We start from the raw sequence: 18109 nt of genomic DNA, 5'->3' as shown, positions 1-18109 counted from the left end.
AAAAAACACAAAGGCCATTATTGTAACTAGATGCAACACTGAAGTGCATTTTTGTGTACCATAATTGGCCAAAGGTCTGACCGCTAACCGCGTTATGACAGTGGGAAGCTTAAACAATAGGCATATTTAGGTGTTCATTGAGGGAGCTGTTCCATCAATTTACAACAGATTTCATCAGGAAATCAGTATCAGGATTATTAAGGTCCAATTAAAAAAGGATATAAAAGACATTTCAGAAGATGCTATGAGTCATAACCACTGTCATAACACAGCAGCGCAGTAAACATTGTGTGAATGAAAGGTGCAAAATATACAAATAGAGGAGATTGGGCTGTGACTATGCAACCAAAACTGTCACATTATATTTCACTGGCGATGAAACAGACAAACAAATGTGGGTATTCAAAAGAAGTCCACAGAGTGAATCCCAAAATGTGGTTGTGTGTATAGCACTTGTAGAACTGTGTAAAAAAAATTAAAAAACATCAAACCTGTAAGCTTTAAAATAAGGCACTTATCGATATGAACAAACAGAGATTTTGGATGCATTCGACAACAAAATATCACGAAGTGGGATCACAGCAAATGCTTTAGTGTCATGCTTCATTTAAAAGTTTCTTGTATTTAAAAGCTTTTTCTCATCTCCCAAGAGTACTGGCTTCTCAACGCAGCCATTGTGCCACAAAGTGTCCTATATAAAGAACTAAACATGCATTGCATAGAGTATAAACCTTTTTATTTCCTGTGTTATGTTTTTACTAAAGGAGTGCATAATTTTCACTTGAAAACTGCAGAAAGTCATTTTACAGTTTACTGATAAAATCAGTTTGGCAGCCTGTTTCAGCCCAGACTTCAGTAACCTGTCTAATAAAATACTGCTGTATAGCCCTCCAAGCTATGATGTAATAACGGTTTCACATAAAACTCAACCAACTAAACTAAGTTCTTTTTGTGAAGAATATAATCTTCACCATATTCCTGGAGTGTTTCCTGGTAGAATACGTCCTGAATCTCTGAGCTGTGGACAGACCACAATCAACTATTTCTAGATTCATGCCTTTGCCAGACAGTCCGGTGTACAGTTACTGTGGTCGATCCACAAAGAACTTCTTCAACTGACGCAAAAAAAAAACAGACTTCTTTCCCAAGGACAACTGAATTTGGTCTGTAGTCCACAAAACTGCGAAGAAGAGCTGAGAGTAGGCAAAGCCATAACGCCTTGCATAGTAGAGTCTTTTCTTTTTAAACACCAGGACTTGCAACTGGGCCAAGTGGACTCATCTGTGTTAGTTCTTCTTTCTGCATCTGATAAAACACATAAGGCACATACAGATTTGAGTAAAAACAACAACTCTAAAAAGCATGAGAACATCCGATATAGATCTGCAGAGGATTTATTTCAAAAGTGCCAGCTGAGACCGTGATTGTACCAGGCCCTACTGAGTGAGCATCATTGTTGTCATTGATGTCCGAACCTGAACATATTGTAAAAAACATTTGGCTCTTCGAGGTTTGACAACGTGGAATAAAAATCAGGCAGGCAGCAGAGTCTGCAACCTACTGTATGCTTCATTGTTTTTTGTTTTTAGAGACACTGGGTTGCCGACCAGCAAGGTAAACGCACTACAAGCCAAGGTCATCGTCCACAGGGACGGACTGCAGCTGAGTGAGAATCTTGGAGTCCCCGTCCATCTCCTCCGGATCCCCCAGAGCAGAGTTGGCGTCCACATCCTGCTCCGACGAGGGGCTTCCCAGAAGCAGCGACTCTCCTCCAGGTAAGCCTAACAAAGCCGGGTCCACAGTCAGGTCCCCCTTGCCGCGGACATCAAACAGAGTTAGACCCGCTGAAGTGGAGAGGGGCACAGGGCTCCAGGCTGGATGGGACAAGTGGGTGTTGGGTGTCACCCCACTGTACAGGGGACTGAGGGTAAGCAGACTTTCTGGAGTGAGCGTGTTTGGCGTTGTAGGCGTGACTGAATGATCCAGCACAGGAAGGGAGGGGACGGCAGGTGCCCCCGTCTCTGGAGCACCGTACGGCGGAGACGAGTTGATGAAGTTTAGGGGAGATGATGCCAGGCCACAGGGAGTCGGGCCTAAGGTTGTCGAGACTACGGGAGGGGTGGAGGAGCTGAAGAGGTGACTCAGTCCATTCGCAAAGATGGGTGACGCCTCAGGGACTGGCTTCAGGGGCAAACTGGTGAGTTGAATGCCTGCTGGGATGGTCAGAATCAGCTTGCCTTGCTGGACGCTCAGGTAGGGGCTTCCACCAAGGAGAAGGTTACCTTCGGTGGTGATGAAGGAAAACAGACAGCAATCAAGACCAAGTAGCAACATTCAAACAAGAAGCGCACCAGTATGAGAGGAGGCAGCTAATTAATGTACAGACCAGTGCTTATTATAAGATGTTTAGACAACAAGCATTATTAATATGTCTCTGTATTTTGTTTATTTGTGTGTGTTTTTTTTATGAATGGTATGCGTATTACAATATTTTTTTTCCTTAACATTCTACAGTTAGCTGCTCTATTGTTTAGTGTCAGAGCCTTTTTTTACATACATTTGAGGAATTGTTTCTTAAGTGTTACAATGTTATGGATAAATTAGCCTACTGTACTAATAAACGCGATTGGCAAGGATTCGTTACCATATTTTACAGCTCAAACAATAAATTGATTAATCCATTAATTTTGCTTCTAAGACATTTTATCAACCAAAAATTATTTTATTGAGAAAAGTTTCACTAGAATAATAAATAATAAAAACTATCGTTAGTCCCAGTTCTAGAGTAGATATCCCACTGTGGACTATTTCTATAACTATTATTATAATACGGGTAGATCAAATCAAGCATTCTGATTGGTTGAGAGTGAGTCACGAGGTGTAGTTTATTCAGCCATAAAGTACTGTACAGCCTGTTTACATTTAGAGCGTTCCATATCAGTGCGCACTTAAAAACAACAGGTAGATTTAAATTGCGCGACCGTTAGTTGTCATTTCAAGCTTGACAGTTACCAAACATGTTGGTGTAAACTTTGATATTGTAACGTCCGCAGTAACGACCCGCAGACGTTGGTTTCCTTAACTTGCAGGTGTATTGCTTGAGTGTTCACAGTATTGCAACGGGGCTCTTCGCTAACAGTAACGTTAGCTCAAACGGAACAGCTAACAAGCTCACGTAGCATCCCCCACACTAGCATAACGAACGACAACACAACGTCACTTCCTCCCTAAAATGAGATGAGGAATGAAAAGGGTTTGACCACAAAATCATGATAATTTCTAGTGAGAGATAATTACGTCGGTCATTTCCCGACGCGAGGCAAGTTCTCTAAACATCATGGAGGAGAAAAATGACGGAGAAAAGACGGACAGAAGCAGCGAGAGCACTTCTTTACATCGGCTTTACAATAACGTACAGTTCAAGGGTTTGCTAACAACTCCCTTGAACAGTACATTATTGCACGACACAGTACTGCCTCTCGTACCTTATTGCTTAAGTAATTTATCAATTACTTGTATCAAGGGACTCTGCATCAACTAATCCAATTTCCCAGAGCCCAAGTTTGTCTTTTTGCTTGTTTTATCTGTCCAAATCCCAAAGATATTCTGTTTGATATCACATATGATTAAGAAAATCGTCACTTTTGAAAGGCTGGAAGCAGTGAATTTCTTCACCTAATTTTGCTTGAAAATGTATTAAACTACTTAATCAATTATAGAAACAGTTGCTGAGTAGTTTCAGCTCTGCTTGCAACATGAATACACAAATATTGAATGAATGCAGTGTACCTGGAGAAGCAGAGGGCAGCTGAATGATCCCAGAGTTGAGGAGCTGCACACTGGGGGCCGCAATGGTTTGGGGACCCACACTCTGAATGGGCCTCAACTGGTTTATTCTGAGAGGGCCCTGTGCGGCCCCTGCAGGAGCCGAGGTCAGGATCTGTAAGGGCACTCCAGCAGAGGGGATGGAGAGAGCAGAACTGGCAGGTACCACTTGGGGGAAAGACATGGTGGAAGAAGTTTGGATGGGGGAGACGGGGACCAGCTGAGGCATGGAGAGGGGGACTAACTGTGCTGGTGTGGTGCCTTTGGTCTGGGGGACTGGGACTACTTGTGTCGGGGAGGAGATGGAAATAACTTGTGGGACCTGGATTTTGCTGGGTGTGGAGTTTGTGCTTTGGTCCCCCAGCTGGTGTATAGTTCGCTGTGGGAACTGGTTGTTGTTGAGCTGTGAGATAGAGACTATGGTTGTAGCACCTTCAGGCAAAGTTGTTGAGGCATCCTGCTGCTGTTGCACCAGTCTGGTGCTTGTGTTCACGGTCTGGTTTTGGAACTGAGGAGCTGATGAGGTGAGGGAGGACACTGGGACCAACTGAGGGCATTGGGACACCTGAGCTCCTGAAGAGTGCTGGACCAGCTGGGAGACTGGTATACCCTGGATGGAAGGCACAACCTGGGGCAGAGAGAAGACCTGATGGGAGGAGTGGGTGGACGAAACGACAGAGCTAGAAGGGTTTAAGTGAGAGCCGGCAGTGGCAAAGACAACATACTCCCCATGTTGACTGGAGAGAGGCATAGCGGAACTGGAGATGAACATGCCTGCAGATGACATGGAGACCGGGAGGGTGAGAGACTCCTGGCGTTGGGTGTTTTGTGTTAAAACTAGCGAGGGGAGTCTGGTTGGAGAGGACAGAGTTGGTGAAGAAGGGGATAAAGATGAAGACGAAGATACTGTCTGGCTGCTGCTCTCTGATTCAGGGACACTGATGAAATCCATGGTATTGCCGCTGTCTGTTCTGGTTTGAAGAGTAAGGTTTCTCTGCTTGGCCTCCAAGGCCGAAAGCTCCTGCTGCGCCATAGAAACGGCGTGCTGCACACTGATACTAGGTTTGGTTATTACCTGAGCCCCGTTCAGTATCAACGGAGAGTTGTTTGCAACAGGACTCAGTGTGACTGTCTGGCAATCGCCCAAGCTTAGCCCATTAATGATGACACCAGCACCGGTACTGGAGAGCAGGGAATTCCCATTAAGTAGTAACGACTGAGGCGCTGTGAGGAAGCCACCGGAGCCGTTGAGGATGAGCTGGCCTCCCGCGCTACAGGGGACGGCAGAGAGAGAGATGATGGAAGCTGTGCAGCCACCCGCCTCGTCCGTTTTATCAGGGGTGTCGTCCATGAGGCTCGCCTCGTCGTCGGTGCTGTGGTTCCCATCAGACTCACTGGAACGAAGGAAAAACAAATGGGTCAAATAAAAGAGAAACGTGTGTGAGTTTAGAGGGTTGGGCACGGGGCTTTAGTGCTCAACGAGAACACATATGAACATTCACACAAGCTGTTTATTCTCCTTGTAATTTTCTAAGGCTGTGTGTTGATCTTATGACATTGGGTGATCTATGTTTTGCAAAGTCTTAATGGATTATACATTGTTAGAGATATATATATATATATATATATATATATATATATATATATAAATATACACTGGGTTATAGCTCCCAATCCGTCAGAGTAAAAAGGCAAGATATCAACCATGCAGAGTCTTTATCAGACTGTATCTTGCATGATGGCATCTGGTTGTCATTTTGGACTTTGGTTTTGGTCTGAGAATGTATTTCATTCACAGTCACAGAGTTTGAAATGGCTCAAATGTGTGGAGGATATAAATTCACATGAATTGCGTTGCAGTAATATTGAAATGCTGACAAAACATGTAATCCACCCAAAGCTTGTGGTTTATCCAACACGTCCCATCCCTGGAAATGAAATGACTCAATAAATACATTTTATCAGGTTATTTAAATTATGGCATAAAGTTTCATGATAACGTCAATTATGAGAGTCCGCCATCGATTTAAAGACTTGTGAAACTTTCTAAATATCTTCTATTTGAAACTTAACATCTGGGGAAAGTACACAAGAAATAATAATACAATTTAAATTCAAATAAAAGTTGTCTAGTTTGTGTGTTAAAAGAGTAGATTATTCCGTGGTTAATTGTAGTAAACTGGTGAAGATACCAACCATTCTAATATTATTATTATTATTATTATTTTCTGGTCATCTTTGCCATCGTATCAACACAACCTACCACATTCAGCAGAGGATCAGTATAAACTGACAGGAAGGCAAAGCTAGATCAGATTCCTAGAAACTCTTTATGGGAGTCTACCTGGTCAATGTGTGTGTGCTACAATGTGTAGCAGCCTGGTCAACACACAGATTGTCAGTCTGCCAGACCACCACAACCCCTCTGATAAGATACGCTGTATCTCTCTCATCTCCTCACAACCCCCCAGGTGGCTGTAAAACTCTTAAGTTCAGCCTGTGAGAAAGCAACAAGAAGAGGATTTACCCCTCCCTCATTTTTTTGTTTTTTTTAAACCACTGCCACCTTCTCGTTTGAAACGTTTCCTCTAACCTCGGTCACCCTGCAGGCCCGAGACAGCGGTGCAGGGTTTCAGGAAACTTGAGCCATGGTGGGCGCCTGGATCTCACATTTCATAACAAAGCAACATGCTCCTCTCAGACCTGTGTGGCTTTTAGCTGTCAAAAGGACAGCTCCCACGTCCATCTTCATATTGCATGCATTGTATTAGCTGTAGTTTTTTAACTGAGGACTCTAATGTGTGCACGCTCTCTCCGTGCTGCGCCGTGTGGGCCTGCAGGTCTTTGTTTACCATGAAGGTTGGGTCTAGTTTCAGTGACTGCTCTGACTGAGTGGTTGTTAACGTCATCAAACACAACACAGACTAACGAGCCGCCCAAATATTCAAAGGCTCGTTTAAGACAGATGACTTTTGGTTTCCCCTAACTCGACCCACAAAGACCAGACGCATGCATGAACGTGTCCCCGGTGTTGTCGGGCTTGCCTTTTGCTGTGCGTCCCGGACGGGGTCCTGTCCCTCTGCCTGCGGTTCTTGAACCAGTTGCTGACCTGCGTGAGGGACAGTCCGGTGACTTTGGCCAGGTTCTTCTTCTCGTCCGGAGTCGGGTACCTGTTGCTCTTATAGCACTCTTTCAGGGCATTTCGGGATTTCTCTTTGAAGCAGTACACGGTCTCCTCCCCGTCCCAGATGGTTTTGGGCAGGGGGAACTTCTTCCTGAGCCGGTACTTGTCCACTGCGCCCAGGCTGCGGCCCCGGGACCTCTCCGCCTCCTTGTAGCGGGCTCTAAGGTACAGGTCCTGCAGGAACCCATGGTTAGACGGGTGGAAGTCGTAGCTCTCCAGGATGGCGTACAACTCCTTGAATTCTTCCCGGTGGAAAGCCACCAGTGCCTGGGCCTTCAGCAGGGTCTCGTTGCCACGTAGCAGCTCGGACGAAGGAGGTATGGTGGATAGAAATCTCCACAGGCGATCCACATTGCCCGCCTGCAGAAGGGCCTCGCAGAGACATGAGACTTGGTCGGTGGAAAAACTCAAAGCCGACTTTTGGAAACTTTGGAGTAATCGTTCCGAAATTTGCACCGGATCTTCCTCTTCTTTGGACTCCGTTGCCGTTGGCTCCTCTGGGCTGGTCTCAGATTGTTCTGTAGACTCCAAAGACAAGGAAGCCATTTTTACTTTAACTTTTTTTCCTCCCGCAGTTCCTCCTCTCTCTCTCTCTCCCTCTCCCTCTCTCTCTCCCTCTCTCTCTCTCCCTCCCTCTCTCTCTCTCCCATTCTCCGCCAGTCGACCAAACCATGAATGTGCCTGTGCAAACTACCAGCGGCCGCGGCCACGCCCCCTTTCTGCCCTATAATGTAGTGTCTTTGTTTAAAAGTAGCCCAACCTTTATGACAGAAGGTTATCCAGATCATAATATATGTCCTGACTAAATTATTATTTTCTAGCTCCGGCACTACCAATGCTTTTGTCATTGAGCTGTTGTGTAAAACTTGTTTCATGACAATAATATGACATTTCACAAACATCTGACATGACGTGGACTATGGTATAGAAATGTTTCACTCTTTCACTACAGGCAAAATTCCTGCATAACACATAGTTTTACTTAGTCAACATGTACAGAGCTCAGCCAATTAGATTATATTATATTAGAAAACTGTATTAATCCCCAGAGGGGAAACTCATTTGTCACCAAAATTCATACAGACAACAATAGACTCATACAAGGCAAGTTTATTTGTATAGCACATTTCAACAACAAGGCGATGCAAAGTGCTTGACATAAAAGCATTAAAAGCATCAAAACATAATGCAGAGAAAACAGGATTTAAAAACAGTTAAGAAAACATTAAAACAGTCAAAAAGCAAAATAAAAATGTAATAAAAGTGGCAGTGCAGTTTAAGAAATAAAATGTAGTAGTGAGATGCAGCAATTGAATCTAGTTCAATTAAAGGCAACTGCAATCAAGAGACAACGTTCACAGTGCACAGCAGACAAGAAACACATTACAAAGAACAAACAACACCAGAAAATGCTAATAAAAAAAAACACAACTAAAGGTGTTCATTAAAAAATCTAACTGAGACTGTTGATAACTACTTGATGACCAATTAATCGCTTTAGTCACATTTCATGCTAAAAACATTTTTAAAATTTGATTAATTGGCTGCTTATCTTTGTCATATGCCAAAGTTACTAACTGAAAATATTGTGTCAATAAAACAATGATTATTTGACTAGATGAGAAAATAATGTTCTGATTAATTGTGCCATTGTGGTGGAATGGCCCCTGTCAGATTGGCATAGTATTGATTACTGATGCATTATGTGTATTCAGCATTTTAATGCTGTAGCTTGTGGAGATGATACAATGCATGGTTGCCTTGTCTGCTCTCCTTTCCTTAAATTTTTGTCAGATTACTCCCATTTTACTTGCAATGTAATGTGAATTTATGTTGTCATGCTTTAACTTGTGCTATGTTATTTTTATCATCTATTATTCTGCATTTCATATCATACACTAGCATTAACCTAACACCTCTTGAACAACCTGAGCATTTTCAGGCGATTCACATCAAACAGTGGGAATGTATCCCATTTCAGAAATTGTAAGACAGTGTCTGGTTGTTCAGGTAAGTCTGGTCATGTCACCCCAGTTTTCCAACCGGATCCCAGGGTTTGCTGTGCTTGCGGTGGTTTCCTAAAGCCAGTAACTGCCAGTAAAACACAAGTAAGTCTTAACATAGCAGGTATATTTACATTTGTGATGTGCTTAATGTTTGGATTTTCAAACAGATGCGACTCATGCTTATTAAAAGGACAAAGCATCCTGGAACCTACATTTTGTCCACTTCCAAATGCTAGTGGCAACGTCTCTCTGCACTGAATATAGGAAACCAAAACTGTGATACTCTATATTCGTCAGGTAAATAATTGTAAGTAAATTCAGAAAATAAATGACTTACCTAAATGTTAGCTATTTGTTATTAGTATACCAACTGGAGACGTTTTATGCACAGGTTCTAACCTGAACCTCAGACATTCATGCGCAACTAACTGTGTGTCAGACACAGAATTCTGCATGTAATGTACATGCCACAAATATGTGAGCATGACCTGCAGGTAAGTCATGCATGAGGCAGGTTTGTCTCCATCAACAACCATAGGAATGTAAATCTTCGCTGAGGGACTGTGGGCTTGTCTCAGCTCTCCCCCGCTCCTCCCAGTAAAGTGTTTGGTTAGAGCTCTCAGCTTTCATGTATCTCCTCTTTGCTGCCCATACATGCTCTAGTCTGTTATCTGTGCTCATTGAATACTTTGGTCCACTGAAATATGTCCACGATTAAAGAAAAAGACGTTTTTCCAGGCAAAGAGATTGTTTCCTAATATCAAAGATCAAATGGCAACAGTACAAAATAATTTGGAGCATTTACAAAAGACAGGTTTAACTGAATATTCCTCACGAAAATTGCAGCAATATGATTTCCAATACATTACACACAAAATACTTTATTCTGTGCAGTAATGGCGTGTGCAAAAACAGCTATTATAGTGCAAATGTACTACACAGAAGCCAAGATTGTAATAGATCTAAACGTTTTTTTTGCAGGTCATTATTGAGCCTGAGATCAAGCTGTTTATTAGGTCAAACCTTGTCGGTCTAATACACAGAACAGTACCACTTGTTCTTATTACAGACTCATTAACTTCCAAACATTTTGCAAAATGCCTTGTTTCATTTGTCATGTTTGCAATGCTCCACATAAAAATAAACGTTGTTCCGTCTTTGTTCATCGTGGTGTAAACTGGTAGATAGCGCCGCTGTGTGGTTGTTTTAATTATCACATTCAGTTTTGTCCGATGATTGTATTTTCCATCTTGCCCATCGACTGGTAAGTAGGCGGTGACACAGGCCGTTCCCCTTTGTATCGTGACCCTATTGGTTGACGTCATTGTTCCCCAATGTGATTGGTGCTTTTCGTGTCAGGGGGCGGGGCAGAACGTTCCAGAGCTGGGCGTGGCAGACATTGATGTACTCCGCGTGACGTTAATGCCAAAGTGATTTGCACCATCTTCATTTAATTAACCGTAATGGTGTTAAGTGACATGGTGACACAAAGACAAACAGGTAGTGATGAAGACCGCGGTCAACTCAGCAGACACAGAGCCGAGTGTCTGCTGAGTTGACCGCGGTTGATGAAGGGAACGAAGCTTCCCGAAGCAAATAATCACTCTCGGTATTGCTTCACGTGAATTAACATATTGAGCCCATAATGTAGTTGAATGTGAGAATAATCAAAATATAATGTAAAGATGTCATATTTGATATGCCGTATTATAGTAATGGATCAGACAGCGCGTGCGAAGTGCTTCTTGGATGAGAACACAACGCGCGAGTCTGAGGGGCGGGTCTTCCGTAGGGTCACGTGGTGTTTGGAGCTGGGTTGCGAGGCGTCTGAACATCTTTCTGCGACTCCTCTGTTTTGAAAGCTGCGTACTGCGTCGGGTGATCAGCTTCTGTGATCCGCTACTGTGTCCGCCGGGCAGAACACGTTATTTCCAGGTAAAGTAGCGTTAAGTGTGTTCACCGAGACTGTTGACGGTAACTAACGTGACGCCGCCGTTGTTAGCCACACACACCGCTAACGGTGACGCAGCTATCTGCTAGCAGCTAGCTAAAGTACGCACATGTGATATTAAGCGACACCTAAATGGTAAAGTGTGTAAGCATGAGGGGAAGATGGTCATTTACCAAGTTAACTAAACAGACCAATGCTTTGTAACAGACCAATGTTAGATAAAGTAAGTGATCAGGGGACACTACTTCACTACTTCTTGTGCGTACGTTAGTCCTCTTTATGTCGGGCTTCATTGTCCTTTCATTGGGTTGAAAGGCTCAAACTTTAATCAGTCAGGTAACGTTATTAATCTTCTGAACCATGCAACTGGAGGACGCGATCTATTAACTGTGTTTGTGTGCAACTGTTGGATGTTGTATGAGTTCCACTGCCCTTGGCTGATATGTGACATTGAATGAATGAATATATACTTAATTAATCCCAAAGGGGAAATTTACAGACAAAAAATAAGATATGAAAACAACAGGGATAAAAGATATATACCATAATAATAAAAATAGCTGGGATGAAAGAAAAAACAACAGAGTATTAATTAGGAATTAAATTAAACTTAAACAGTAGAAGTGCAAAAATGCAAAGTATGTGTATATTAAGTGTGTAGGGGGTAAATAAACAAACAATAGGGGAGTGCAAAATGCAAATGATGTAAGTATGTGAAGTGTAGATAAACATAAACGTAAACTTGTACAATGATTAATCAGTCAGAGGATCTGGCAAGCGGTGAATAAATATAAAGTCAAAATGCCGTAGGCAGGAATGTTTTCCTTTTATCTGTCCTTGTGACAGCGGAGAAAGTGCTCCGCTGTCCCTGCAGTAGGTGGTGGAGAGGGTGGTCCGGGTTGTCCAATATGGACAATAGTTTCTTCAGTGTCCTCCTCTCCACCACCTGTTCCAGAAACTCCTGCTTGCAGCCGATGATTGTTTGTCTATTGTTTTCAGTATTTGATCAAACAACCAGCATCATGGACGGTGGAATGATGGTAGTTAGTAATCCCACTGTGAATGTGCGCTTCACCACCACCACCTCCTCCTTTGAGACGACGCGCAGGTTCAACAGAGGGATTAGTATAGCAGAGCTAAAGGTGAGACTCTGTTTATTATACAATATACTCCTCAAAAGATGCACTGACTCTTTACTACTGTACTCATTTTGTTTGCATTGTAAACAGGGGAAATTGGAGATGGTTGTGGGCGCATCTCCCTCCTGCATGGAACTGGAGTTGTTCAGTGTCTCTGACGTGTTCCTGCAGAAAATGGACAATGGCGAAGCTTTGCTGGGTTCCTATCCTTTGGATGATAACTGCAGAATACATGTATGTTGCTGCTCGGTTCAGAAGCTCTTTTAATATGGTGGCCCAGACCACTGTCATATAATAGTAATAAAAAGGAACAACAGGTTTTCAAATCGGTCTTTGGTTCCAAATCCAACTCTCTTACTGCAGCCAAAAAACTAATTGGCTTCAGATCAGATACTGCATTTTTTGGCATATTCATTCTTGTAGAAATACATGTTTCCCCAAAACATGCCTGGAAACTTCTCACTGTCTAAAGGTTGCAGTAAAACATGCAAACTGGTTTTAAAATGAGAACCCTGCTATGTAGGTAGTGGTTAATACAATAATTATAGTTTTCACTGGGCGTGACTAGTGAGTCCCTATGATTATTAACATGTGTGAGTTTCTAAAGCAGTTGCAGCTTACAACTGCATTACTATTCAACAAGAATGTAAAATTGCCAAAAAAATCATTATTTCCTGCTTATTTGAAGCTCAGGTGATTTGCAGTTATTAGCTACACATGCTGGTGTGGCCTTTTTTAAAGAAAGTGTTTGTGTCTCTTCCTGCATCACAGGTTATTGATAGAAGTGTTCAGAGCAACGAGTTTACTGATGTTTCCAAAGTGGAGAAGTTTGAACTCCCAGATGACGCCTACAATAAGAGAACAGGTACGGGCTGACATAATAAAGCTTCTCTTGAATTTGTAATTTTCATAGCATAAACCTTTCTTTTTCTATGCTTTTGGTATTAAATAAAAATATATATTTACCTATTTCAGGACGAAATGTGGTAATGTCAGCAGCAAAGAATAACATTATAGCCACACAGTAAATACATTTGAACTATATTTAATTAGTTGATAATTGGGTCCAAATAAAAGATGTAGTATGCTTACAATTGACACATGTTGTAAAGGAATCATCCCATCCTATTTAATAGACTAGTTCTGCAGAATTCACAGTCTGTAATATCTTTTGTGTTTTATAATCCAACTTCCTGTCCTTCAGATTCAGCAAGGTCATTCATGAAGAAACATGCTGTTGGTCACTTCAATGAGGAAGTAGTGGCCAAGAAGAAAGCTGAGGTTGCTGCTCGGAATGATGAGCAGAAGGCTGCTGCTGATGCTCTATCTGTTGGCAGCAGATGCAAAGTGCAGGTTCCTCAGCAACCCACAAAGCTTGGCACAGTCATGTATGTTGGTAAGTGTGGATGAATCTTAGCTGGTTTACTTTCTTAGGACATTGAGAGAAAATCCTAGGTCCTACAGGATTTAAAACAAACAGAGCAGCCTTTGCAGTAATTTATGATGCACTATTAAATAGTAAATTAGTTTGTTCTTCTATAGAGCCTTTCTAGTCTTCCGACCACTCAAAGCGCTTTTACACTGCATGTCATTCACACCCCTTCATACAGCGGTGGCAGGGGCTACCATGTTGCTCAGACCCACACATACACAGAAGGCCCAGCTTTCAGGAACAACTTGGGGGAGGAATGATAACCCTTCTTATACATTGCCCAACTAGTTTTAGAAGACTAACTACTTGATAGGCTGCTAAAGAGAAAATCCTTCATCTGATGTGAATAAAAGCATCCTCGAGTTTTCATTTTGAAACACTAAGCCGGAACAATGTCTCGCTGTCCAAAAAAAACTTTTGATGGCGAGTAATGCACTGTTTTGCTGCTTCCTCTGGAGAGCAACACGATGACGGTTTACTCTATTGTCAGTTTCAGTCAGAATGAAAACTGAAAAATAAAGATCTTGACCAAGCAGCTGGGGTAAAGAATACTGTTGTCACATCCATTGCAGGTACAACAGATTTCAAGCCAGGCCACTGGGTTGGTGTGAAGTACGATGAGCCCCTGGGAAAGCACGATGGAACGTAAGAGCGCTAAAATAAATCCTATATAGATATGCACAATGTTGGTCTTGATTTTGCATTTGACCACGTCTTTTATCGACTTGTGTTTCCACAGTGTTGCCGGGAAGAAATACTTTGAATGTGAGAACAAATATGGTGGATTTGTGAAGCCCCTGAGTGTGATTGTGGGAGACTTTCCTGAGGAGGATTACGATTTAGATGAGATGTAGGACTATAATCTGACCAAAGGGGCAGATTTTTTTTCCTGCCCTGAAATTTGAGAGTGAACCTCAAGATGCTTCATTCACCAACCAGAGATTGTCGTTGTTTCATTTTTGTTTTGTGCTACTCTGGAGGGTATGATCTAAAGAGTGGAGTGAAAGGGTCTTTTGGTTTAAGTTCCCTCTCACTAACGCTGACCCAACCTGATGGATGTGAATGTCAGGTAGTACATCTCTCAGTGGGATGAATGTGATGATAATAGTTCAGGATATTTACACTAACAAGGTTTGCATGTAAGGCAGCATAATCAACGTTATATGCAGTCCTTCACTTCATGCACTTCTGTTCAATTTAGTTTACTTGCTCTCGTCGTTCTTATTGCTCCCCACGCATTCTCAACATGGCAGTTTTATATATAATCTGAAAAAGTCTATAGTGACAGTTTAGATAACAACTTAATTTCTCCTCATTTAGTTGGTATCAGTTTGTACAAAGACGATTGTATATAACTGTTTATAGTTAACTGTAGTCTTAGGATTTTTTGAAGACTGTAAATTGCTGAGTTATTGATCAAAAGGAAAAAAAAACCTTACATTACTTTAAAACTGAATAAAAAGTGTCATTGTACCGTGTATTCTGGACGAATATGACGTCACATGCACACCTCCAATTGGATAAAACTGGACAAACATTTTCCAATCAATGAATAAAATCAGTGCTTAATGGTAAAAAATTCCACCATAATTTGACAGACAATAAATTCACAGTTGAAGAGGAAAGAATAATAAATCTCCAACTGTAGCCTCAATAGTCCGCCATGCATCAAAGCTGTTTAGTGCACAAAGTCTGGAATATATTTGTTATTTTCATTCATTTTGTGCTTGGACTGTGTAAAACTCAATGTGTATGTTTCTAAATGGAAGTAATATGTAATTCCCTTTTCACTGACTAATTTCCTCTTGTTAAAAATTAAATAGTGTGCAGTTGAATGTGTCCTGCTCATATTGAAGTTTAACATTTGAAATGGTATGTCAATTGAACAAATTCAATGTATGGATTTAATTTTAATTGAGCTCTCATATATATATTATTATTTTTTTTTTTATAAAGGGATGACAAAATCCAAGAAAATATTTAATAATTATGGAGTGATGATTGAAAATGACCAGTAAAGGAGCTCTGGTACATCTTCCAAAATTGTCAAATTGGATGCCAAATGGTGATTTTTATTTTTCTTCTTCTTTTTACCAGAAGTCCTTAATCTGATATTCAATTTGGCTTACGCTTAAAAATTCCGTTCCATTTTTAGTCGAACCTAATAGAGCTAGGTCTGCAGTTCCACTTTAGCATGACACATTTCATTTGATGCGTTTTAATTTTAATCTCTGTTGGCACTTTTTATTCATGTCCATCATATATTATTGCAGTTTGTTGATCTGGTGGGTGGCTTAAGTAATGGTCATATAACGGGACGTTGAATTCTAAAGCACACATTATATTATCTGTTTAAAATGTTCTCAAATTGTTCCATTATATGTATATTTTAATTAAATAACAGGTTGGCTATCAAAGAAATATTTGAAAACGCAAGCAAAACCAAGGAACTGTTCACTCCAGTTAACTGACCTCCATTATAATCACAACACTCTGCTTTTGAAAATGGACGATATGCCTTATTTATTGTTGTTTAATGTTACTGGTCCAATACTGTGACACTATTGCAACATGGTTTTTCATCATCTGAAGTTTACAGAAGAAATATAGAATAATTCTCCTTGTGGTTTCTTTTCATTGCAATGCCATTACTTGTCTTTTGGTTTACGAAAACGGTTTCTTCTCCAAGGTGCTGGTTATTATGTGCCAAAGAGTAATGCGTATTAATAAAAATGATTTGTCAGTTCAGGATTAAGTTGATATGTTTTGTACATGTAATAAGATACATACCATTTGCTCTTTGCCAGAGACTAACTTCATTACCCTTAATCTTTACTTAACAATTCATGTTTGGTTTTACAAAAGTCATTCTGTTTTTTTACAGATTGTCATGCCCTGAGGCAAATTTGGGTTTTGTGAAGAAGAAGAAAAAGATATTTAATTATTTAACGACATTACTTCTTTAGCTGAGAAATCAATGAGCCTGAATGCTGCATTCAAGACAACAGGACATGTACATTGTGCATACTATACAGCAGGGGTCCGGACCTTGACCTAAAACCAGAATTATTCAATGTTGACGGAACGCTTCTATTTTAACCTGCGCAGCTTTTCTAGCCTTTACGGCACTCGTTCAGTGGTCCAGGAAACACTCTGGCAATTACATGCGTTGGAAATAACATCACGTGATGCTACAAGTACACGTGTTCCGAGACGCTCCAGACTCGAGAAACGGAGTAGTTGGAGAATAATACGTGATAAGATAAGTTCTTTCCCATGTTTGTTCTCCAAAAAGAGAAATGTGGTCAGCAAGACCAGGGCCCTGTTTCTCGTACCTGGCTGACTGACTTAGCGGGCTAATTGTCAGGATAAGATGACGTAGGTCAGGCTTTCTCGGTTTCTCGAAGCAAGCTTAGATAAATCACCATAGCAACACATCCAAAAATGTAAACCTGCTCCCGGGCAGGCTTACTGACATTCACTGGATAAGCTGGCCGGACAAAGAAGGCAGCTCCCTTCCTCATTGATGAAGGAGCGATATTAGTTATATATGTTTTATAGGGAGAGAGTTCTTCCAGATCGCCAGGATCCATCCTTTACATCATCATGACTTCCTGTACGCGGTGATATAGATTTTGCCGACAAGGAACCATTTATTTAAAGAGCTTCTCGAGCCGCGGACATTGATCACTACAGACGCAGCTGATCGCCGTCTCAGACACAGACTGTCAGCCGCTGCATGCCGCTGTTCTTAAGTTTATTTAGTTCTTAAGAAACTTATGGATGTGTTGAAAGCACTCATAATTATATGACAGTGTTATTAGTACACCATACATATCATTATTGTAGAACATGATTAAGGTGATCGTGATGAGAATACAGAGAATCACACAATTTATTTTCACTGCTTCAATTGATTGAATTTCTGATTATGAATAAAACATACGTACTGATCCGCCCATACACATATTCAAACTCATATACACATATATAGTACATGATTCATACGTGCATACAGTACATATATCCTCATAAGTATATATTTATTTGTATATATAATCTGATTTGGGTGATGAAGCACTTCAAATTAGCCGATACATTTTCTCAACACTGACGCATTTAACTTGTCTGATATATTTACGACGCTTATGTCTCGCAGCGGGCGCTGTTAAAGTTGCGTTCACGGCAACAATGTTGCAAAAACGTTGGAATATTCGCAACGCGTTTGCTGTGAATGACTACGGTATTGACTTCATGATCATCTCCTGCTTCTCAGCACAGGAATAAAAAGAGGTTCCTCTGAGTTTATTGTCCATTGTACTGTTAGAACATGGTGGTGTCAGTGCTCCATTATTATCCCTTCTGAAGAGGAGCGGCGCATTTATCCAGATGACTGACGTCTGGCTAGAATTAACGAGAACGTTTCAGCGCGGATCAGCCGTGAAGAAACCCAGATAGCCTGATGTCAATCATCTCGCTAATTTAAGATGGAGATTAGGACATTTGCTTGACTTTGTTTAGCCAGGTACGAAGAATACCCCCAGGGCCTAATCAAGAATGGACAGACTCTTA

General features: G+C 41.3%; 2 protein-coding genes across 2 annotated transcripts; one reads left to right on the top strand and one right to left on the bottom strand.

Moving 5' to 3' along the window:
- Positions 1-1623: 1623 nt before the first annotated feature.
- six5 (SIX homeobox 5) lies at positions 1624-7567 on the bottom strand (the record flags this gene model as incomplete). The annotated part of the gene is made up of 3 exons (XM_079224597.1): positions 6870-7567; positions 3790-5219; positions 1624-2282 (listed from the first exon to the last, which is right to left on the bottom strand). The coding sequence occupies exons 1-3, from the start codon at positions 7553-7555 to the stop codon at positions 1624-1626; spliced, it is 2775 nt and encodes a 924-aa protein (XP_079080723.1). The 5' UTR covers positions 7556-7567.
- Positions 7568-10855: 3288 nt separating this feature from the next.
- On the top strand, positions 10856-16286 carry tbcb (tubulin folding cofactor B). The gene is made up of 7 exons (XM_079224588.1): positions 10856-10950; positions 11966-12108; positions 12196-12339; positions 12877-12970; positions 13310-13501; positions 14110-14182; positions 14277-16286. Exons 2-7 carry the CDS (start codon positions 11989-11991, stop codon positions 14389-14391), a joined length of 738 nt encoding a protein of 245 aa, XP_079080714.1. The 5' UTR covers positions 10856-10950; positions 11966-11988; the 3' UTR covers positions 14392-16286.
- Positions 16287-18109: the final 1823 nt, after the last annotated feature.

This window comes from Taurulus bubalis, assembly GCF_910589615.1.
Source record: "Taurulus bubalis genome assembly, chromosome: 10".
In the NCBI taxonomy this organism is placed as follows: Eukaryota; Metazoa; Chordata; class Actinopteri; order Perciformes; family Cottidae; genus Taurulus; species Taurulus bubalis.
This window is presented reverse-complemented; position numbering and strand designations above follow the sequence as displayed.